Here is a 24856-nt window from a genome sequence, read left to right on the forward strand (position 1 = left end):
TTTTTTTTTTTTTTTTTTTTTTTTTTTGGGCACCGGGGATCAAATTCAGGTTTTTGTGTTTGTGAGGCAGGTGGCAGAACCACTGAACTAAATCCCCAGCCCTTGTCATTTTGTTGTTGTTGTTGTTGTTGTTCACTATTTAATGTCTTCCCAAGAGAAGAAAAAAGCAGGTTGGAGATTTAGCTTAGTGGTCCCACAACCTGCCTCACAAGTGCAAGGTCCCACATTCCATCCCCAGTACAAAAAAAAGAAACAATAAACTTTTAAATTAACAGCATGAATGTTCCTGTTCGTTTTTATATTCTGCAATACCAACCTTACCTAAAAATGTAAGAGCATTTAATTAATATGTGAAATCACCAAGGTTAGACAACTCCTATTTTATAGCTTATATAAACATATGTGTTTTGTTCATATCAGAACAATGACAATACTGTAAGATTAAAAAAAAACTAAACTGTTTTTATTTCATTTCTTAATAATGTGCATGTTCTACAAACATTTTCTGCCCTTGGCTTATTGATGGATAAGGAAGGACTGAAAGACAAAGCCTGTTCCAGGTTGCCTCATTTTTCCCTTTCTGTGCTGTCTTTACCATAAGTGATCAGCTCATGCATAGTGGTAACATAACAAAGGACAGAAAAATGTTCCTTCATTTTCCATGTTTCTTAGAACACTATTGTCTTCTTTTCGAATGAGAAACAAATTCTGTTTTAAATAGAAAGTGGCCCCTTGATATCATCAGTCATCAGTGTTATACACTTGCTTGTCACATTCCTTGAGTTCCCATGGTCTCCTAATCTGATGAAGTCATGAGGTACTGCAGATGCTCTTTGAATACCAGTGGTGTACACATTGCGTTTAAAGCCTTCCCTTCAGCTCAGTATGGGCTGTTGCCCTCTTCAATTTTACTTACAAAACAAGTTTAAAGTTAAAATTATTAGGAATTTCAAGATATTAACAGAAGAGCATTAAACCAAGCTCAGACCCCTTCTGAGTGTGGCACCCTATGAGAATACACTGGTCCCATCCTTTGAAGACAGCTGTAATTAGGTTTTCAGCAAGTCACAAAAGACTGATCAGAGATATCTGCAATGGAGAACTGATCTTCTGGAATAAAATAGGCCTGAAACAAGTTCCAACTCTCTACAAATTCTGTCTAACTCACTGAATCTACCATTGTATTTCTAATTGTGCTAGCACTGGGCTTGGTAGCTGCATTAGTCAGCTTTCCAATTATAAGACATTACCTGACACTCACAACTTATAGAAGAGGCTTAATTGGTGTTAGTCCAAGGCAGAAGCATCATGGCAGATGGGCATGGCAGAGAAAAGACACTTAGTGAATGGTATCTGGGAAGCAGGACAGGCAAAGAATGCCAGAGCATAAAAGGCAAGAGACCAAACACAGACCCTAAAACTGCACTTCCGTGACCCACCTAGAAATACCAAGAGGTGTTGCTTCACCGATCCCTTAAGCAAATCAAGATCTCAAAGCCAATGAAGTCAAATTGCCACATCCTACCCCTTTTCAACTTGCTACTCAAGCACATTTCCTTAAACTATACTTAATCTCCAAATAAAGATAATAGCACATTCATAATTCCACCTAATACAATTATGCCACATACAGCCAGAACACAATACTCTCCTGTCTAAGCTCATAAAATTTCTGGCATTTTTCAAAAGTCTTGAGTCCAAGTCTCTTCTGAAACTTAGCTGTAAGCCTCTATAAAAATCACAAGCATGGGCTGGGGATTTGGTTCAGCGGTTCTACCACCTGCCTCACAAGTAAAAGGTCTTGAGTTCAATCCCTGGTACAAAAAAAATTCAAAAGCAAGTTACATAATCCTAAGATATGGTGGTATGGGGTAAACATTCTCATTATAATGTACAGAGATAGAAAATAGAAAAAAATTGCATCAGAGCAAGAGCAAAACTCAGCAGAACAAACATTAAGTCTTATAATTCTAGATCTATCATTCACGGAGTGCAGTAGTAAAAAGTGATTTCCAAAAGGTTTGGGCAGCCCTGCCACTATGGTATTGCTTGTTGTAGCCCACAAAGTGTCCTTGTTGAGCTGGCTGCTTTCATGACCTTCAGAAAAACATTTCATTTTCCTGAAATTTGATCTCTTGGGTCTTCCTTGCACCTTTGGTTTCATTCTCACATGTTCATGCACTGACCTTTAGGGGCTCCTTGACTGATCTTCCAGGACCTCCTTTGAATTTTGAATGGAAGCTTTCCTCAACAACTCTTGCTCTCTGTATGAGGTTAAACCAGCATTCTATGGCTGACACCATTATCTGCTGTCACGGGAAGCAGTGACTAGGGACTCTTGAACCATGGCTATAATGGCTTCTGAGTGACAGAATGGCTGAACATGGTGAAATAAATCTCAGGAAACCAATTCCCTAGGATACTCTTCTTGAGCAGGGATCCTGGAACTCCTTTCTCAAAAAAAAAAAAAAGGCTGATAGTTTTGCATCCTTGAGCCTTCAAAATATCTTTGTGGCTCTGTACAAAGTACTTAGTTTCTTTTTTATGGCTCTAATCTTTAACAGCTATGCCTCCATTGACTTCAATTTTATACATGGTTTCTTTTGGTAAAAAATTTTTTTCAAACTTTTATATTCTGCCATTTGTCCCTGACTCTCACTATATATCTGGTGAAAAGAATTCAGCAATACTCATGCCATAGCCCAAATGTTAGGCTGTCTTGAAATTTCCTCTACCAGATTAATTAGTCCATTGCATTTAATCTCAGTATCCTTTAGGTTTTTAGGATATGAGCAAAAGATACACCAATTTTCTCCTAGATTATAATGCACATAGTTTCTAGTCCAAATGTCCATGGAGCTGTTGTTCCCAGCAGAAACTTATCAATTCTGTCTTTTTTAGACCACATTCCTATCAACATTCTGGTCTTCTGAACTCTTACCAGAATTACCCATCAAGTTCTATTTATATAATTCTACGACTTCCTACCTGGCATCTTCAAACCTTCCCAAATGCCTTTTGCAAACCAGTTCCAAAAACTTCCAAACCACATGGTCAAGTGTATTCACAATAAAGAGCTCACGTCTCTTAGTCAGCTTTTCCATTGCTAGGCACAATACTTAATATCCACAATTTAGAGAACAAGAGCTTTAGTTTGGCTCCTTGTTTTAGTCCATGGTCAGCTGGCTCCAAGGCAGAAATACCATGGCAGAATGCTATGATGGAGGAACGATTCTTAGTTAATGACATTGGGAAATAAATCACGAAACAAGTACCAAAGTGGAAGAGGAAGGGCACCAAAGAGGTAATTCCCCCATTCACACCTCCACCACCCATCTAGACACAGCCGGAAGTGTGCTTTACCAGTGTCAGGGGGCAAATGCTCAAACCCAATCAAGTTGAAACTCCAAGATAAGCATCACAGCAACCTACTGAACCTAAAAGTCCCACACTGAGAACAGTCTTGAAACAGTTATCATGAGGAAGGGAAAAAGGGCTCAAGTCAGAGTCGAGGGTAGCAGGCTAACAAACTTCATAACTTCCATTTACACATGTCCTCTGTGCTGTGAAACAGATACTGTAGTAACATGTTATTTAATCCTAAAAAGTAGAAGCTAAGTATGACGCATATTTTATATGAGGAAACTGGGGCTCAAAAATCTTACAAGGTTTGACCAAAGCCATTCATATAATGAGCACTAGAACTAAGATTCAGTTTCATGTGTAATTTCAATACTTGTGTTCTTCCAATACAAGCTTCCTCTTTGGTTTCTTCAGAGGACAAAACCCTAACTAAACAAACAATTCTGACGGAGATGACTGAGTTGGGAAAAAACCAAAAAGAGGAGAAAGCTCATTCTGCAGAGATTTTTAGGTGAGATTCACCTTGGCAGGTTTTAACATATATTCCAAGATCAAAGGAGGGAAGATTTGCTTGAGAAACTTCATGATAGGTGCCTGTGCAAATTATTTTTTCTATCTATAACTACATAGCTAAATTAATAAGGAGAAATATCAATATTAATTAGAGGGTGCTAATTTAGATGGGTTAATTTACATGGGTTTAGGTGGGGGTGCGCATGGGGTTAAGGAACTAGCAAAGAGTCTGAAGGTTGGAGAGCTGCTGTAGATAGGACCTGATGCAAATAAGCAAAGCCTCAGTATACAAAAGAACAGGTCCAGGCAGTAGTGGGCTGGAAATTTAGCTCTGTGGCACCATGCCTGCCTAGCAAGTGCAAGGTCCTGAGTTTGATCCCTGGTACCACAAAAACAAGATAAAACAAAAAACAGGGCCAGCATTCAAGGACAATAATCTAGGGACAACTTAATCTGACCATCTGACCTCATGTCCATTCCGGATATGGTTGGAAAATACCAGTGAGAATGTAAAATGATTTCAAGACATATGTGGCTTGCCCAGTAATCTGAGCAGCTGCTTATGGGAGACATGAGGCATTGCTTCTCTTTATTTTCTTTAGCTGTTGACCTTATTTATCAAATTCCAGTTGGCAGTAGCTTATAGAAAATTGAAATCTTCTAGTGGAGTTTAAGCAAGTCTTGTTACACTGCTTAGGATATTCAAGAATATACATTCAATATATAGAGTACACAATATACACAATATAAAGAATACACATTCAGAAAGTACTGATGCTTGCTATAATATGAATGTGTCTCAAGAACATTTCACAAAGTGAAACAAAACAGACACAAAAGAGTGGATAGTTCATGAATTCATTCCTATGTCCAGAATAGGCAAATCTATGGAGGAAAAAATAAATTATTACTGACTGATTTCCAGGAACTGTGAGTAGAGGTTGAAAGTGACTATAAATGAGAGGAAGTTTCTTTTAGGGGCTTACAATATGTAGAAATATTCTAAAATTAGATTGTGGTGGGCTGGGACTGGGTATCTCAGGGGTAGAACACTTACTTAACATATACAAGGCACTGGGTTTGATGTCTAGCACTAAGGTAGGTAGGTAGATAGATAGATGGATGGATAGATAGATAGATAGATAGGTTATGATGATAAAATAATTTTACCATTAAAAATTATACCTCACTAGAGCTATTAAGTAAATATTCATTCACTCAGTGATTTTTTTTTTGGACAAGGAAAATTTTTAAAATTACAAACAATACGTTTGCTATATTTCAAAAAGTGCAATGCTTTTTTATTAGTGAAAAAAATTAGAAATTAACTTCCAAAACAACAACAAAAAATAAGCAGATGGCAAACAAATTTCCTTGAAAATTACATTCACACATAGAGTGCATCTTTAGAAAATAGAAGGTGCAAGACAGTTTCCACTCACTTCCATGAGTTATGTCAAGTGCAGGATCTACTTACAGGTGGAGAGAGAAAAGACAACTTTAAAAAAGGAGTATGTTATTAAATGAGACATTTACTATATTCATCAGTTTTTCATTGCTGGGATGAAATAGCAGACATGCACAGTTTGAGGAGAGATTCTTTTTTCTTTTTGGTGCTGGGGATTGAAATCCGGTCCTTGTGCTTGGCGAGGTAGGCAGTGGAACCACTGTGCTAAATCCCCAGCGAGGAGAGATTTAGTTTGGTTGATGATTCAGGAGATTCCGTCCATGACTGTCTGGCTCCAAGGCAGAAACATCTTGGTAGAAGAGCATGACGGAGGAAAGCTGCTCACCTAGACATAGGGTTTCATTGTTCTTTCTTAAAAATTAATTTTATTGGTACATTTAATGTATACAATGTAATGACGTTCATCATTGGAAATCTGCACCTTTACATAATCCATTTTGGTTCTTATTTTTTCCCCATTCTCCAGCTCTCCCTTCAACCCCTCCACCCCTCCTATCTACAAAGACTTTGTTTCCATTTTTTCTTCCTTTTTCTCATGTTAATTCCATTCCCATCTTTCTTTTCTCCTACCCCTTCCGCTTCCCCTTCCCCTTAAATGAGCCAGGAAGCAGAAAGAGAAGACAGGAGCTGGGGATAAGAACACACCCTTCCAGGTCACGACACCAGTGACCCACCTCCTCCAGCCACATCTCACTTCCTATAGGACATTCATCTACGAATTCATCAGAGGATTAATACACGATGAGTGCACATCCTCATCATCTAAATCACCTTCCCACAGCCCCACCACTGAGATCCAGACTATCACATTTACTATACTCCTTCGTAAGAACACCAAGTGGGGAGCACCGTTTCTAAAGTAGTTCTAGAAGTGGAATATGGAGATTCATTCTCCTCCCTTAAAGTCTGTCCACTGGCTCATGAATTTTTAAAAGAAGTGAAAAACAAACCTCACCCTTTCTGCAAAAAGAAGGAAAAAAATACTAAGCTATCCCAGATTATTCTCAAATGGAACCAGGGGCAGGATCAACAGATTAGTTTCTCATTGCAAAGATGCCTTGCTTTTAAACAACAACAGGTTTTCTTAAACAAAATAAAACCTAGTACTGATCACTTTTCTGATAGTAAATACTTACTCATAATTAACTGGTATGGGGGGAGAGCATACCCATTAGCCTTATGTCGTCGTGTGAATACATGAGGTTAGGTATAGGATGTTCTTCATTATTGCAGGATCAAATGTTAAATTTTAATCTTTAGTTTGACTTAAACATTGCCTTCAGTACCATGCTGACACCAGCTATGCAGAATAATGGAGTCTGGCGAGATGTTCATAGCAGCACACACCTGCAGCTTCTTCTTTGGTTTTGGTGGCCCCAAAGTAGCCAACATGGCTTTATCGAGCACATTGTTTTGGCCTTTCCGAGTATAGAATGCTCCACACGTTTGACAGCCTTCAGATCACCGGCCAGCTTTTTGGCAGTCTCCAGAGTGTTAGGCTCTGTTCTTGGCAAGTTTCTCAATAGCAGAGTGGATTTAGGTTTCCATAAGCAAGACAGAATCTTTGGATAGTACTGTGTTATGTCAGTCACCCACTTTTCTTTCAGATTTTTGAGGATGGAGAGACATTGAAATACACACTAAAAATACACCTGTTTATGAGTAATTCACTGATCATAATCTGTCATAATCCTCTTTCAATGTAATATCAAAAAGTACAATGGTATATGGCTAATCATAATTGTGACTGTTTAGTTGTCAAAAACAGTAAGTATGTAGTCAAATAGTTTGTTGTGTAGGATATCAGCACCATCACCCACAGCACACTTAAGTGTATGCATTGAGAAATCATAATTTGATAATTTTGTATCCCCTGTAAATACTTCAAGTGTGATGTTGACTTCACCTTCTCCCCACTCAATTATTTTTAACAAGCAGCTGTTACCACAAGGTAAAGTCAACTTGATACAAAGGCTGGTGTGGAAAACATGAAAAGAACTTTGAAAGAACAACAAATTTGGCCACTACACAGACTCAGGTTTTGATCATGCCAAACAAACTTTTCCTTCGATTTTCACACTGATATTATGAAGTGAGCATTTTCCCTGTTAAGAGGAAGAAACTGAAGGTCAAGTTTCACAATTTGTAGAAGGTTACTCCGAGTCTCTCTGGTGACACAGCCTATACTCTGACTAACTACCATGGCAGCACATTATCTAAGATATTTCCTTGGCAAAAATCAACCAACATTAACATTTAAGAGATTAAATCTTTCTTTTGTCTGCATTTGTTGTTGTTGCCAGGAATTCCTCTTCTCTTCGATCACTTCTTTCTTTATAAATCATTTTTTTTCCTAGATGATGTGGCTTGAGAACTTTCCAATCAGCTTACAGAATGCATCCCATCACTCAGGCTCCATCCCTTCTCTAAATTGTTTAGCAGCATCCTGAGGGTTACTCCAGGCCCACCCAACAATCATGAAATCATTGAGGCTCTTCCCTACTTCCTGCTTTAAATATGCCCTCCAAAAACCTTTGTCTATGATCTGTGCATTTTGTAAATAGCTCAGTGTTAATTTTTAGACCTCAGAGCACCAATTTTTCATTTCCTATCACCATGATAGGCCCTGACTAATTGCTCTTGAGAAGTAATCATTTAACCATGGACTTTGTAACTTTTGCAGCTGGCTTGAGAAGTTTGTTACATCTGGATTCTTGTAAGAATGCCAGTGACTACTGAGTCTCTTTATTGACTTGGGGAAGCTCAGACACATCTGGAATCTAGCCCTGGTGCTACTACTTACTGTCCTGAGTCTTTTGACTTACAAAATACTTGAAATTAATTGACCATTTTTCACATTTTAAAAACTGAGGATGACAATATCTGCCTCAGAGAACATTGCTGGTGTTATGTCACTGCTGAACTGCTTTAATGCTGATGCAAATATTAAATAAGATAATATTTACAAACCATTTGCTGTGATCTGTATTACAGCAATCATTCAATATATGGTAACTATTATTAGAATGTAAGATTTTCAGTTTGGAATAAAAACATACCTACCACATTTTACTTTCTGAAACTAACCACAAGTTTTTTAAAAACTGAAAAATGAAACTCTCTTTTCAAGTAAACTTTTAAAAAACCACATCCCCAATTCACAAACTCTGAAGAACAGCTTCTAACCCCAGTGAAATTCAAACAAAATCAAGGGAAGAAAAAAGCCGACAGTGAACACAGACCTGTAGACACATCTACATTGGGGTTTTAAAAGAAAAGAAGAGATATTCTTTAGCTTTAGGAGAGTCTTTAACTTCTTATTAAATATGTTAAATGGTTAACTTTGTAAACTGTCAACTCTGCTAGCTGTGATTTTTAAATGGATAATTGTAAAATTACTTTAGTGGTCCTGGAGCACATAAAAATTAAAACTAGACAAATAAATATTTCCTTCCTCTTTGATTGTTTCTTAGGTTTCATTTGTAAACAATATAATAATTATATATTAAGCCAAAAATCAGGTTTGCCTTGAATGAAGAATACTAAAATATTGTCTGTGATCCCTGGTACCAAAATAATAATAATTTCTAATGAGGCTGGAAAAAAGTATGGCAATTTGGACTTGTTCTGGTAGTAACTTTTAACACGGAAAAGGACAATTTGTGCTGCGGTAATAATCAGTTCCAAAGAGTGAGTGACTCAAACATATAAGTAAAAGCCTGCTTTACATTGGATATGGTACTGCATGCCAGTAGTCCCAGCTATGTTGGGAGGTTGAGGACAGGGGATTTCATGAGCCTAGAAGTTCAAGACTTGCCTGGGCAATGTAGTGACACTCTATCTCAAAATAAAACAAAGCAAAACAAAACACTTTTCTCCCAAAATATGCTTACTCTAATTTGAATGATACTTCCACCGTGAGTCAGCAGCCGACCCAATCTGACAGAGACATCACCATTCTATGGCTGCCTAGTGTATAACACATGGGATATGAATTGCTTCCTGAAGCCAAGGAAGTCATGAATCCACACTTCATACCTGTGTGTGTATATTTTGGCCTGGAAAAAGTATATATCATTTTTACTTTCAGATTATTGGACACACAGGTCACCTGTCCTCTATGGTGTGGGGGCTGGGAAATGTGGAGCATATGGCTATTCAGGAAGCAGCAAATGTCTCTGCAATAAAGTAATAGACAATGAATAATAGAGAAGAGAAAACATAAAAATTAGAAAGAAGGCAGTAAAATTGGAACATGTATGCATAGAAGAGTTATGCATAACAGAAATCAAGATTAAGGTGGACTAAAATTTTAAGTATATAGATTTAAATAGTATCTTTTATACGATAAGCAGCCTGGATATATTAAGAAAAATAAACTTTAAGGTAAAAGCAATATTAGGGATAAGTACATTATTGCTTACTGATGAGAAAAATTCCTAAAGAAGGCAGAATGAGTCTATCTCAGTTATCCATTGCTCAACAAGAAACCATGTCGGAAACTTCTGATATAAAATATTAATGGTTATTGGGTTGCTCAACCAGTCAGCTGAGTTGTTTGGGGATCATTAGTGTGGCTGTATTATTAGGGAATGTGGAGATCGTGTAAAGATCAAGTAATGTGGGGACCGTAACTCATCAGGGGACATAACTCACTTAGGAACACCCAGTTTCGCTTAATCCATGTGCTTTGTACCTTATTTGGGATGGCAGGAACAGCTGGGGCTGCCCAAGAGTCTCTCATACATGACAGCCACTTTCCTTGCATAGTAATTCAGTGCTCCAAGAGAACAAAAACAGAAAAGCAGACATTTCCAAGCTTCAAGGCATAGCTTTCCTTCTCCCTCATTCTATAGGTTTGCAAATCAGGAGTCCAGCTAGGTTCAAGGGCAATGAATATGGACTTAATGAGAAGAACAGCACACAAATATGGAAGGAATTATTATTGGGCATCTTGGGAGACAGTCCACAATCTCTGATCAAAAACATTTACAGTCCTTTTATTTGAGAAATAGACTTACCACCTTCAGAGTTCTTCTAAAGACTCACACAAACATGATAATAAGAATGTAAAACCACACTTTGCAAGTTCTGTGGGATAGACACAGACAGAAATTGACAAGTTGAATTTTTAAATATACAGAAAAATACAAAGAGCCCAAAAGAGACAAAACAATTTTCATAAAGAAAAGAATTAGATGACATAAACTTTAGATAATAAGATTTATTATAAAACAGCAATAATTAGGACCATGTAGTACTGGTGTGAAGATAGACAAATAGACCAAAAACCTGTTTCCAGAAACAGACCCACCCAGTTGCTGGTTGTATGACAAATACAAAGATTCTCTGAATTGGAAAATAAATCAATTTTCAATAAATTTTCCTCTAAAAAATCAGTTGCAATGATATTATAGATATGAAATAAATAAAGTTTCTGGAAGATAACCAAGGAAAATATGTTCAAGATCTTGGGGAGGACAAAAATTAATGGAAGGAATTATAAAAATATTTAATGAGAAAGGAAAAGATTGTTAAATTGGATTATATTAAAATTAGAATGTTTTTCATCAGAAGGTACTATTAAACAGCAAGAAGGGAAGCCACAGATGGGGAGAGACATTTGCAATATGCACATATAACAGAGAATTGTTACAAAACACAAAGACTGAAAACCAGTGGGAAAATTGGAACAGATTTGAACAAGCATTTCATATAAAAATAATATCTAAATCACCAATGAGAATATGGAAGAGTGCTGAGTCTCATAATTCAGCAAGGGCATAAAATTAAAACCATATTGAGATGAGCCCAGCAAAACGAATGACTAAAATTTACAAGACAATAGCTATAGGAACAGGGATTTAGAGCAATGAGCGCTGTCACGCATTGCTCGGCGGAGTGTGAATTGGCACAATCACTTTGGAAAATGATTTGGTAGTACTTTACAAGCTGAGTACTGACACGCATACTGGTTGAATGTTGAATGTTCAGAGTTACATCCTTCTCTTTGGCACCACTAGCACATAAAGATCTTTCTTCTTTTGGAGATTTTCCTACTGGACTGAGATGATTACTCTGTTTGCCCCCTGTGTTTTTCTCAGGGCAGAGTGGTCTTCTGTGATATAATATACCTAAGGTGACATGCTTTGTTAGACATGAATTAAATGTTCCTTTAGAGCTTGAATGTTCAGAGTTACATCCTTCTCTTTGGCACCACTAGCACATAAAGATCTTTCTTCTTTTGGAGATTTTCCTACTGGACTGAGATGATTACTCTGTTTGCCCCCTGTGTTTTTCTCAGGGCAGAGTGGTCTTCTGTGATATAATATACCTAAGGTGACATGCTTTGTTAGACATGAATTAAATGTTCCTTTAGAGCTGACCATCCTCAGTGGAGGAAAGATAGCCTCTTTAATAAATGGTGTTGGAAAAACTGGATGTCAACCTACCACAGATTAAAATTAGACCCTTATCTTTCGCCATGCACTAAATTAAAATCCAAATGGATTAAAGATCTAAATATTAAAACAGAAACATTAAACTTGCTGGAAGGTAAGTTAGGCAGAACTCTGGAAGACACTGGTATAGGAAAAGACTTTATGAACAAATCCTCAGTAGCACGGGAACTAGGACATAGAATCAACAACTGGGATCTCATCTTACTAAGAAGCTTCTGTACTTCAGAAGAAACCATCAGCAGAACTAAGAGACAATCTACAATGTGGGAAATAATTTTTACCAGCTGTTCCTCAGACAAAGGACTATTATCAAGGATATATAAAGAACTCAAAACAATCAGCCCCCCCAAATATAAAGATCCTATTCAAAAATGGGCATCCGAAATGAACAGACATTTCTCAGTCAAAGAAGTAAAAGCAGCAAGAAAACATTTGAAAAAATGTTCCACATCACTGGTCATTCGAGAGATGCAGATGAAAACAACACTGAGATTCCACCTCACCCCACAAAGAATGGCTGCAATCAAGAAATCACACAATAACAAATGTTGGCGGGGTTGTGGGGAGAAAGGAACCCTTCTCCATTGTGGGTGGGAGTGCAGACTGGTGCAACCACTATGGAAATCAATATGGAGATACCTCAAAGAGCTTGGACTGGAGGTTCCATTTGACCCAGCCATCCCTCTGCTGGGTATCTTTCCAAGAGAACTAAAAGAATCATATCACAGAGACGTATGTGCACCCATGTTTATAGTGGCACAGTTTGTAATAGCTAAATCTTGGAAACAGCCCATTTGCCCATTCATTGGAAACTAGATAAAGAAGTTGTGGTTTTTCTATAAAATGGAATATTAGCCATAAAGAACGAGAAAATAGATTCATTCATAGGAAAATGGATACATATTGAAGATATACTCCTAAGTGAAATAAATAAGTCACACATGTGTAAATACTGAATAGTTTCTTTGGTGTGAATGAACTGTAATAGTACATAAGATCCTAATGAGATAACTGACATTGTGAAATGGGAAGAAAAGGGCTAAAGGTGTAGGGAAGGTGGGATGGGTAGGGGAAGGGTAAAAAGGGAAAAGAAAAAAATGTGAGAAAATGAAAATATGGAAAGAAAGTGGTTGTAGATGGGGAGGGGAGGAGGAGGTGAAGGGAGGGCAAGGACAAGGGGAAAAAATGAGAATCAAGACTTGTCATGTAGAGGTATAAGAAACGTAGAGGTACATGATCCCAACAATGAATGTAACTGTACTGTATCCCTAAAATGTACCAATAAACTCAATTAAAGCTGGAAAAAAAATTAAAAAAAATAAATGTTCCTTTAAGTAGACAAAAGTACAAGTCCAGAAAAAAATGGGAAAAATTATCTGAAAGAAAGAAATCATCATTCCTCATAGCAGCTAACATTTTAGGCACATTTGTTGACCCGTAGGCCAGGATGGATGTTTGACTTTTAAAACTTATAAAATCTATACATGCGTATGGTCATTTGCAATATAAAAAGACATGAAATGCCCTTTCCTCATATAATTCCCCAAACATAATCATTATTTTTTGTGTACTAATACTGCTTTGTAAACCTGGATATTCTATTTTTTCTAAAGGATGATATGATAAATCAATCCACACTTTCCTTTTTTCTCATCCATTAATCAGGGGCTCTTGTCATCTTAGTGTGGACTAGGTCCAACTAGTCATTCTTAATGGCTTTGTTCTTGTCATGGTACAGATGGATCAGAATATTGTTAAACAGCCCAATGTGCATGCCCTCTTATGATGGGTCCAGTGTTTAAGCAATAATGAATAATGCCACAATAAACATTTTCACAGAACAATCGTCATGTACTTTCTTTTTTTAAAAAATTAAATTGAATTTATTGGTACATTCTAGGTAGACAGTACAGTTACATTCATTACCGGGATCTTGTACCTTTACATGCCAGGTCTTGGTTCTCATTTTTTCCCCTTGACCCCACCCTCCCTTCACCCCTTCCTCCCATTCCCCCCTTCAAACACTTTAATTCCATTTTTACGTTTTCTTATATTTTTTTCCTTTTCCCTTGTTCCCCTTTCCCTTTCCTTCTCACTGTCATCATATACTTTCCTTGTGGGTAATTTCCAAATAGCAGAAATATGGGTTTAAGGTTTAAAAAAAAAAACCCTAACATTAATTTTTCTCACTTTAATCGTAGGGCAGGAAACTTTGACAAATAACATGTGGACGTGCTCCCACTTCCTTTTTTCTGATTTACTAATTTCTTTTGCAGAAAAGCAGTTTCTCAGATGTGTGCCTTGAGGCTGGTGTGAGCAGTGTACTAACTATAAAATCAAGATCAAACCTGATATTCTTGGTGAAAGCTTCTCTTTTGGTCTCAACCACGGGTTGTTCCAGTCTTCATGTTGCTGTGGGCAACACTACTGGTCCTGGGTGAGTAGAGGGCTCCACATGGGCCTGGGTTGGGTTGGGCAATTTCTCTTTCCATCACAAGCCTGCCTCTTCCATGGGTCCCAGACTCCTCTGCTCAGAGTCTTTCCCACATAAGGAATCTACATTTTTCAGGCTTTAGTATATAGTTCAGGGATTCCTTTCTTGGGCCTGAAGACAGCGGTGGCAGCCAGGAAAGAAGTCTTCAAATTTACAAAGAAGGAAATCATAATGATCATAACAATTAAGGTTTTATTTATGTTTTTGTTCAATATATACTCAATTTATAAATATGTTGATTTGCCTCTTTTCCTCAATATTCACTTGTCAAACTGGCATCTTATCTCAGCTTTTATTAACCTCACTCTTCCATTGATCCATTATTTCAATAAACAAACATTTAATGAATGTCTTCTATTTGTCGTAGTTCTGAGGGATTAGTGAACAGAGGAGAAATCCCTGATTTCACAGGGCTTGCACTTTGAAAAGGGGAATGCAGTTTAAAAAACATAAACAAGTAAACAAATGAATAACTCTGATAATCTTAGGTAAACATTCTCCAGAAAATTTATTATCACCATTCCTCACCATGTGGTCTAAAAGGTTGCCTATCTTGTCTCACCCAAGGCTGCCCTCTGGCAGAGTGTCACTGAAGTTGACAATTCCAATTTTGTCACACTTCTTGAAATCTTTCCACGGCTTTTTAAAAATTGGGAGCTACTTACTTGTGCCCTGAATTCTTCTATAATTTCATTTTCTTCATGACTCCTTACATTTTTAGAGTCCCACAGTCCTTGAAGAGCAATGTCATATTTTAGTTTCTACGTCCTTCCTGCCTCGATTCCTTTCCCTATCATCTCTTGCCACACACAAATCCTACCCCACCCCCACCCCCGATAACTCCTATGCTCTTATTTGCAGTTTTTCAAGCTCCACTCATTTTAAGTACCTTCCATGGCTCCCTCTCTTCCCTCTCCAATACACACAAACATGCTGTACACTGAAGTGAGAGGCCCTTCCACCCTCAAGACAACCCATGTGTATTTCTGTTAGAGCACTGGGCATCATGTTCAAGTTATATTACTTAGCATCACGTTTCTGTTTCTCCCACCAGTCAACTTGTTGCTAGCAAATGCTATTTTTCATTCATCTTAGAAATCTAAGCACCGTGTCTTAGCATGTACAGACATTTGATAAATAATTGTTAACATTTTGTAAATGAATCTTTACATGAAAAATGAGGGATGGGGGAAACGTATCATCTTTGAAAAGCCAAAGAATCCCTGCTCTACACTCATGCCTGGCTCTGTATTTCCTTTGCAGCTCCTACCAGTGGACAATTTGGTGAGTTCTCCTTTATTTTGTTCTTCGGTGTCTCTAGATAAGAGCGTCTCCCTAATCTAAAATGTTTGTGCTGGTTACCTGAGGGTTCCTAGCATCTTCCATTTCCTTGCCGAGTTCAGAAGGGATGTGGAAGGGTACCCGATCTCTTGGCACTGCTCGAGAAGCAGGGTAGCTGCTGCATGGTCAACCTCCACCTTTCTGGGTGATGTGGTGAATACACAGACAGCTGCTGGCCTTTGCTAGGCCCCATATTTAATCCTCATGCAAAGGGACCCCACTTAGCCACATAGGATGTCTTCAACTCCGTGGTAAATATGCAGGACTCAGGATAGGTCCTCTGCATTCAGCAAGCTGGGAAAACTCGACTGAAAATATCACACTCTGGAGATGCCAATTTCCTAAAATTCCAGAAAATCTTCCAGGAAATGTGTGATGAGTAGAACATCTAATAACTTGGACCCATAAAGAGCAAGAATTCTCTGCAACCCTTCTTCTTGTCCGAACTCAGATGCCCCAACTGTACCCTTGTCCAGGTCATCTCTGGATTCTAGCAGAAGACTTGTTCATTTCTTGTTTTGCCACAATTAGATATGATTGGTTTTTTTCCTGGATATTTGAATCATCATCTATAAAAAGAAGTCATGAGGCAAGGTGATGTCTCATGCTTTCCTCAGTGCCAAAATCTTATGATGAATTCTTTTATTATTTTAGGAAAATGCAAAATTGTGATTTTACCACTGCCTGTGTGAATTCTTCTGAGTTTAGGAACAGGATTAGGTAGCAGGGGTCAGGGTGATTTTTTTCTCTAGAATTCACTTACACAACTGCTTAACTAAGCCTGAGCATGACAGTGAATGCTGTATATTCCTCCCCTGACAACACTTTGCTAATTGCCATCCCCAAGAGATCACTCTCCATGGGAGGAAGGAAGTGCTACCGGCTGACATGCAGCCTTAAGCCATGAGTGACCCTCTCTGGGGTCTCCTAGGGACTGTCCAGAGCCAGGTCTTCCCATATAGTCACAGAAACTCCCCAAGTGGGACCACAGCTACCTCTACCTCAGAGCCATTTCTCTCTTCTCAGCAACTGCACCCAAACCCGTGATCTCCCTTCATCCTCCATGGACCACGGTTTTCCAAGGAGAGACAGTGACTTTGACTTGCAATGGATTTCACTTCTATGCACCAAAGAAAACAAAATGGTACACTGGGAACTATAGGGGAAGAGTATTGAGAGAGACTTCAGGAAACATCCTAGAGGTTCGTGAAAATGGGAGGTATAGATGCCAGGCTGAAAACTCACCTCTTAGTGACCCTGTGCTCTTGACCTTTTCTGCAGGTGAGAAAGAGAATGAATTCATTAAATCTTTAAGAATTGTTTCAGTTCAATTTAGCTGTCTGTAGAGAAGATCAATGCTTACATATTCTTTAATGTTAAGGGTTGTTTTATAACATTTCTTTTGGTTTTTCGTCTCTGTATTTGAATCCTTATATTTGGAATCTGTCTTTAAATGATTGACTAAAGATCCTTAGGACTGGGCCAGGGATTTAGCTCAGTGATTTCACTGCCTGCCTCGCAAGCTCAAGGTCCCAAGTTCAATCCCCAGTACCTCCCCGACAAAAAAGATCGTTAGGACTTATTTAGAAATTGTACCGGAAGCATGCTACAGTTATCTAGAAAGAGGTGAATGCACTTGGGCCAGGAGAACAAATATTGTAAAAACAAAAAGGAAACACCATTGTAGTACAGAGGACACAGAGAAAGGAGGTAACTCTGGGAATGAAAATTTTTTGAAATGGGTTTAGTTCTTCCTCACTAAGGAAAATACAGTGGTACAGTGGATACAAAATATTAAAGGTAGGCAGAGGAAACACCCTGGAGGTCCGTCCACCAGGAGAATACAAATGCACCTTGAGTGACTGTGCATTTGAATTTTGCTGCATATCAGTAAAAAAAATAATAGAAATCACTTTTAAGAATCATTTTGGTCCATTTTTCTTTCTAACTGTCACCATTATTTCCTTCAGATGACTTGTAAGTGAACAATTTTAATCTCCACAGTATGGCTAGACAGACAAGCAGGTTAAAAAGTTTGGTGTAAAACCAGATAGGTGATAGAATCACCTTTGTAAATTTAAACATAAAAATTAAGAAAGTTTAGTCTAGATAAAACTCATTCAGGCACTGCAGAGTGACTTTGAGAAGTGTGTTGAAAAGGACATGCTTGTCATGTAATGGCTAACGTTGCGGGTGAGTCAAACACTACATTTCACTGTGTGGGGAGGAGGGAGGAGATGGAGCGGTGAAGCCAGAGGCTCTCCACTGAGCCACATCCCCCTTTTTTAAATTTTTGTTTTGAACATGGTCTTGCTCACTAAGTCACTAAGTTGCCCAGGATAGGCTCAAACTTTCAATTCTCCTACCGTAGCCCCTCAGAGTGCTGGAATTACTGGTTTGTGGCACCACACCCAGTTCACTACAATTTCTAGGGTGTGGATTAATGCTTCTAAACCTAGGATTCTTAAAATTTCATTTGAAACAGAAAGCCTTGGCAGCTTTTTAATCATACAGATGTTCAGGGCCTACCCTATATTTACTGAATTAAATCTGTGAAAGTAGCTCCCAAGAACTTGTATTTTACATGCTCCTCAGGTAAAGAAAAAAAAATTACATAGAGGCAGTCACATACCTGAACCTAGAAGAGAAAACTGGAAAAATACAGGTCAAAATAATGGGGTGTGAGATGATGTTTTTGTTTACATTTTTGCTTTCCAACTTTTCTCGAGGTACATGTGTTCATCTCAAAAACAAACAAACAAAAAAATGGAGTGATGATTTTAAAAAAATTCTCCCAATCTTTCTTGCACTAATTACTATAAACAAAAAGAGGAAACAATCAGATGAACAAATAACTAATTGCATGTTTCCTACAGCTCCACTGATCCTGCAAGCTCCACTTTCTGTGTTTGAAGGAGATTCTGTGGTTCTAAGGTGCCGGGCAAAGGAAAAAATTCAACCAGACAATGTGAAATTTTTTAAGAATGGTGAATTACTGGCACCACTTGATGAAAACACTGAGTTCAACATTCACCATGCAAGCCTGAGGGACAATGGACAATATCTTTGTACTGGAAATGAGAAAAATCGTAGCTACCATTTTTATTCTGAAAGCATCAGAATCCAAGTCCAAGGTAAAGCATTCGCTATTTTGTGAATGGGTTAGTGGAAATGAGGGTCCCTGAGGTGATAGAGGAAGAATAGAAAGACCAAGGTGGGCAGAGAAAGTGCAACAGTATATTAAACTGAAGCTTAAGAATCCAAGTGGCGCCACCACTACTCCCCTGCTTGTTGGCTTTTGGTGGGAAATGGTTGCCCCACAGCTCCACTTGCTGGTGCTGAGAAATAAATTGTGTTTTTCTCCAGAGCATTTCCAAGCCTCATTGCTCCGGGGACTGTTGTAATCCTTCTCTCTAGAGCTGTTTCCACGTCCTGAGCTGACTGCCAGCCTCTCTCAGACCAGAGATGAGAGCCACGTGACCCTGTCCTGTAAGACCCAGCTCCATCCGCAGAAGTCAAACGTTGGCCTTCAGTTCTGCTTCTTCAGAAACAACCAGGCCCTGGAGTCAGGCTGCAGCAACTCCCCGAGACTCCAGATTTCTGCCATGTGGAATGAATATTCAGGTTTCTACCAGTGCAAGGCAGGGACAGGGATTTCCGGTGTTTGGAAAGAAAGCCAGATATCCCAAATTCATAGGCAGAGTGAGTATCTGGGGCTTCTGAAATTTTCCAGAAACAGCGGGAACAGTTAAGCAGAATCATGTGTCAGGTTGGGCCACGTTCCCATGTAGAAAGTGGTTCTCATTCTGTAAGAATAGAAGCTACACAAGAGAAAACAACATAATTCCTAGAGTGAGCAAAATCAAAGAAAAAATAGTTGCTTTTTTTTTTTTTTTTTTTTTTTTTTTTTTTTTTGTACCAGGGATCGAACTCAGGACCTTATACTTGCAAGGCAGGCAGCAGCACCACTGAGCTAAATCCCCGGACCTGTTTTTTTTTTTAATCTTTTCATTGTTCTTAGATAAAATACTTTCTTTTCTCTCAGAAAGCTCTCTCCTCTGACACACTTTGGTTCCTGCTAGGCCAACAGGAACAAACTTGGTACCTCAGAAGAGCGCTCTGGCCTGAGTAGACTTGACTCAGCCCTATGAACAGACTTCTACATCTGTAGGTGCCTGAAGCAGACTATGTCAGGATAAGAAACCAAAGGACAAAACCTTGTGGAATAAACACTTCTAACCTGAGGTCCCTGGGGATGGTACTGTACCCCCTATCACTTTTTCCTAAATTTCTGACATTGTGTAGGTTCTCAAATATGACTATTAGCCAATAGCCGAATGTTTTCTCTCATCAAATTGGGTCTGTCTCTTGAGAAATCTGTTTGAGGATTAGGAAGGGACAGAGACTACAGTGCTCATTTTCCTGAGTAGGGAAGGAGTGAAAGAACATTTCCAATAAATTAACTCCTACCTTTAAGAAAAAAAATAGTTTTATAACCCTGTTTTTCTAAGCTGGCTAGTTTCCATTAATTTGTGCCGCAGTTCCAGGAAACAGATGTTCCCGAGGTCTTGGGTTTAAGGAAGAATGATTTGGAAGATAGAGAAGGTGCTATATTACAGTTACAACACAATAATTTATAGCATAGCCTTCGCCCTCAACATAACTTAAGGATCTTCAATCACAAGCCCTTCTCTTCCCCTGTTCAGTTATCTTCATTTGTTCTTCCAGGACCTGAGGATAGCTCAAAAGGCATTATCTTATGCTGGCATCATTACCCAAAACCAAAGCACCACAGATTGCAATAGCAGATTGCCTCTATTCCTACTGCTGACTCTCCTCAAGACCCTTAGGGAGTAGAGGGCCTCCCCAGCCAGACAGGGATCACAGACTCCCTCCTTCCAAGAGCAAGCCTAACTCCAACTTCCCATATGAGGTCGGCAGATTTTGCCCTTCATCCTGTGATCCTTCTCTGTCTTTCAGCAACGCACTGCCAAGATTCCCATACATGTCAATTTTATTTGATTAGGAGTTGCTGCCAAAGTCCAAATACCCGTGGACCCAGCCTCAGTGTCCGTCTTTGAAGGGCAGCAGCTGCTGCTTATCTGCTCAGTAGAAGGGGACCTAAAGCCTATCAATTTCTCCTGGTTTAAAAAAGTCGGGGAGAAGAAGAAAGTAATGGTATCCTCAGAAGCAAAATTCAACATCTTGGTAGTGCAAAGCAGTGACGCAGGGGAGTATAATTGCAAAACTGGATGGATTACCAGCAAGCCAGTGATCGTCAATGTGAAAGGTGTGTTCTTCCAGGCAATGGGTGTTTATATTGACTATTATTAATAATTCACCACTTTGAACAGGCTGCCAGGACTTAGTCAAAGACTAGCAGGAAAAAACTAAGGATAGAAAGGGCTGTGCAAACTCTTAGAAATGGAGTTTTGATTTGTTTTTGTTTCGGGGGGGTTCTGGGTTTTTTTTTTCTTTGTTTGTTTGTCAAGACAGGGTCTTGGTATGCAATACAGAATGGCCTTGCACTCACTATGTAGCTTAGGCTGGCCCTGAACTTGGGGTGATCATCCTGCCTCAGCCTCTCAAGTGCTGGGATTACGGGCTTCTGCCGCCATACCCAGCTGAAATGGGAATTTAGAAAACTGCTCAGTGATTAGAACTATGTCTAGCCCTTCATATTCACAAACTCCTCAGTTTAAGTGAAACAGGTCTTGAGAATAAAGCCAGAACCAAGGATATAAGGACCAGGACCATGATGTAGGACCATGTCTGTTTTGTTTTGTTTTTGTACCGGGGATCGAACTCAGGACCTTGCATTTGTGAGGCGGGCGGCAGCACCACTGAGCTAAATCCCCAGCAGGACCGTGTCTTTTGAGCCCCTTTAATTTAAGGAGCTGCAGGGCCCTCACTGACTACCTCTCTGTCTCTGAGTCCGAGTGACACGACATTAACTGAGCTCCAGGGCTACTGCAGCACAGTACTCCATGGAAGATGTGGAGTTTCTCGATGAGACCTCAGAAGCTCCTCCCCTAGTCCTTGCATCAGTTTCATCATAAGGCTGAACCTGGAGGAGCACAGGTCCCTAAAGTGGAACCTCCCTCAAGATTTCCTCACTCAAAGAGCATTCTAGGAATGATGTCTGAACCCAGACCATGGCCTTGGGACCCAGGCAGTAGGAGAAGCCACTATCCATTAGCAGGGAGCTCTGATCACTGGAAGTCACAGCCAGGATCAGGGTGTTCACTTCCTCCACAGGCCAGAGACTCCATTTACAGACACTGCCCTACTCTTGTTCTCACTTAGGTTTCACATGAATAGAGAGGATCAATCTGAGTGCAGGGAGAGGGACAGAGCAGAGGAGAGGGCCCTGGAAGAACACAAGCATTTGGAAGGGAAAGGGGATAAAAGCAGAACCCTGAGGCAGGTCCAAGCATAGGGAGTGACAAATACTCATAATGATGTGGAGGCAAGGGATGGTGATTTCATGATCATAGTTAGAGGGAAAGAGCAAGAGGCTGGTGCAGGAAGGGTGTGTGCCTGGTGCAAGCAACATAAGGGACATCTTCCTGAAAGTGTCATCTCTGCAAGAAAAAGGGACTCACGGAAGAAGAAATCTAGGAGGGCAAGAGCCCAAAGTCTGATGAAAAAGGAGCAGCCAGGGAAAGATCAGCAGGGAGGGCAGGAGAGATGGGAAGGGAAGCCTGGAGGTTGCTGGAAGCCTTGAGAGCCAGCAGAGGCTGGGGTCTGGGCATAGACACTGGCCACAGACTGAAATTTTTGCTAAGAGGCAGAAGTGACTGTGGACTCATTTTCTCTCACTCAGTCCCTGTGTCCCAGCCGGTGCTCAACTTCAGCCCTAGGAAAACCCACATCCTGGAGGGAGACCAGGTGAAATTCCACTGTGGTGTCAGGAGAGGATCTCCCCAAATCTTATACCAACTTTTTCGTGAAGATATACTTCTTCAAGAGACAAAAAGCAGTTTAAATTCAGCCAGCTTCTCTTCAAATGTATCACAGACTGGGAACTACTACTGCACAGTTAACAATGGCTTGGGCCCCAACCGCAGTAAGGCCCTGACGCTCTTTGTCGTAGGTAAGCCCTGGTTTCCTCACCCACCCATGCCTGGCTGCATCCTGGTATCCCTGCCATCATCAGAAATGTGATCCCTCCTTCCAGGTTCCTCTACTTCTTCCTCGGGGCAGCTAGCTCATTGTCCTCTCTACCCCCAGATTCATCCAAGCAGCCATCTATCTCTCTTGCTCCTTGAGTAGCCTGGGCACCATTCCACCCCTGGCTGTCTGCACAGCAGCTCTCTCTCTCCTCACCCAGCTTCTACAAGATCCAGTGCTTTTTATCTGTTCTCTTAACCTGTGGCTCTTCACATACCAGGTCTGCATTCACTGAGCTGTTCTAAGTGGAAAAAACAACAACAAAAAAAACCAGTCCCCAAATGGGGTTGGTGGCCCAAACCTGTCATCTCGGCACTCTGGGAAACTGAGGCAGGAGGATGACAAGTTCAATCCCAGCCTGAGAATCTTAAGAATTTAGTAAGACCCTGTTTCAAAATGAAAACACAAAATTGGACTGGGGATGTAGCTCAGTGCAGAGGCCTGTGTCCAATTCATGTGTGAATTGCAGTTCCCACAGACTGTCTCTGGTTCCATTAACATCAGGCATTTGACAGTAACTGTGGACCAAGCCACACAGGATACAAAGAGCTTTACAAGACTACCACTGCTTTGTGAATGTCCCTTTGTTAGACCTGATAAGCAAATGGCATATGGGAGGATAACAGGAGAGGAGCTGGAAGCAGGTAGGAAAGTTTGACCTTCACTTGTTTGTCTTCATCCCTTAAATGCAATTAAAGTAGTTGTCGAATAGTTAAGTTAAAAAGCTTTCAATTGAGACTTGGATGTCAGGTGTTTTTTTGTTTTGTTTTGTTTTTCCCAAAATCCAGCACTCTCACAGTACATGTACATGTTACAAAGGAGAAGACCACCGAATTTGGAGCGCAGGGAGACCCCACGTGGGAGGGACTAAGGAGCTGTGCTCCTCACATCTGGGGGCAAGGAACCTGGGAGAGAGTCATCACTAGTGGGTGCTCTTAGAAACGTTCTATACGGTGGCTCATGTGTCCCACTAACAATAATGCCTATGTGTGTTCTGAATGCCGGGCTGTACTAACACTTCAGACACATCAGACTGACCACATGGTCATGTCCTCCGAGTCTTTGAGGTCTAGTGCCAGATACACATGATTAATAGGACACACCCCAGCTAGAGGTACCTGGATGCCATAGAAGAAAATGAGAAGGCACGGTCGGGAGGTGGGAGATTTCCTGGGCGGAGAGTTCATGTGTGAATTTCATCCTAAGAGTGAACAAGAGCACTTCAAGAAAAGAGGGGAGGGAAGAATTGGGAAAAGAAGAAAGTGGTTGTGCTCCGGATAAAAGCATGCACCGGAGGATTGGGATGAAGGAAACATTCAAGGAGCGAGAAGGAGGATTGTTCATGTTGACTGCAACATAGAATCCAAGGTTGTGAGAGACAGGATGAGGAAGAAGGAGCAGGCAAGACGCACCTTGATGATCAAGGATTAGTCTTTATTCAGCTATATAGGATCCATGAGGAGTGTTAGCGCTCAGGAAAAGGGCTCCAGCTGTAGGAGGAAGAGTTGATTGTAATACAGCCAGTTTGGGAAGCAGCCGGAAGTCAAAGTGAGAATTTGAGGGAGTGCCCAGTCAAGTAGAACCGCCAAGATTGGCCCTGTTGGGGAGAAAGAGCACCACGAAGGAACCCAGCTGAGAAAAGGGACACTAGGAGACACTGCACCCCAGAAACCAGGGGAAACAAGTGCCTCATGCAAAAGATAGTGGCCAGTTGAGATGATGAATGCTATGAATCCAGCCACATGCGCTGAATGTAGCCACAAGCAGAACACAGACTATAATTAGCACACTAAGGTTTTGATTGGTGTCTCATCTCTTACTAGATATATGACTTGACCTCTCTGAACCTCAGCTTCCTCGCTGTGTAAAACAGGAGCACTACTGCCTACTTCATGGGATTATTTTAAAAAATAGTTTCAGTATACATGTATATAGCTATAAATTAATTAAATATGACCAGTATCCAAACACACACACATCAGATAGTTAAAAGTACTGTATAATCAGTATCTTTTTTTTTTTTTTTTTTTTTTTTTTTTTTTT

The 24856-nt window shown here is 39.9% G+C and overlaps 1 protein-coding gene across 1 annotated transcript in view; it reads left to right on the top strand.

Annotated features, from left to right (window-relative positions):
• The first annotated feature begins 14110 nt into the window (after positions 1–14110).
• Fcrl5 (Fc receptor like 5) overlaps positions 14111–24856 on the top strand; it is a 36726-nt gene continuing 25980 nt past the window's right edge. The window contains exons 1-8 of the mRNA XM_019210118.2: positions 14111–14242; positions 15563–15583; positions 16667–16921; positions 18517–18774; positions 19058–19342; positions 20621–20692; positions 20751–20930; positions 22467–22736. Of these exons, the coding sequence (XP_019065663.1) occupies positions 14212–14242; positions 15563–15583; positions 16667–16921; positions 18517–18774; positions 19058–19342; positions 20621–20692; positions 20751–20930; positions 22467–22736 (1372 nt within the window). The 5' untranslated portion in view covers positions 14111–14211. The remainder of the gene's footprint in view (positions 14243–15562; positions 15584–16666; positions 16922–18516; positions 18775–19057; positions 19343–20620; positions 20693–20750; positions 20931–22466; positions 22737–24856) is intronic.

The sequence above is a fragment of the Fukomys damarensis genome, unplaced genomic scaffold, assembly GCF_012274545.1.
Source record: "Fukomys damarensis isolate Sample0158 unplaced genomic scaffold, DMR_v1.0_HiC HiC_scaffold_19, whole genome shotgun sequence".
NCBI classification, from domain to species: domain Eukaryota; kingdom Metazoa; phylum Chordata; class Mammalia; order Rodentia; family Bathyergidae; genus Fukomys; species Fukomys damarensis.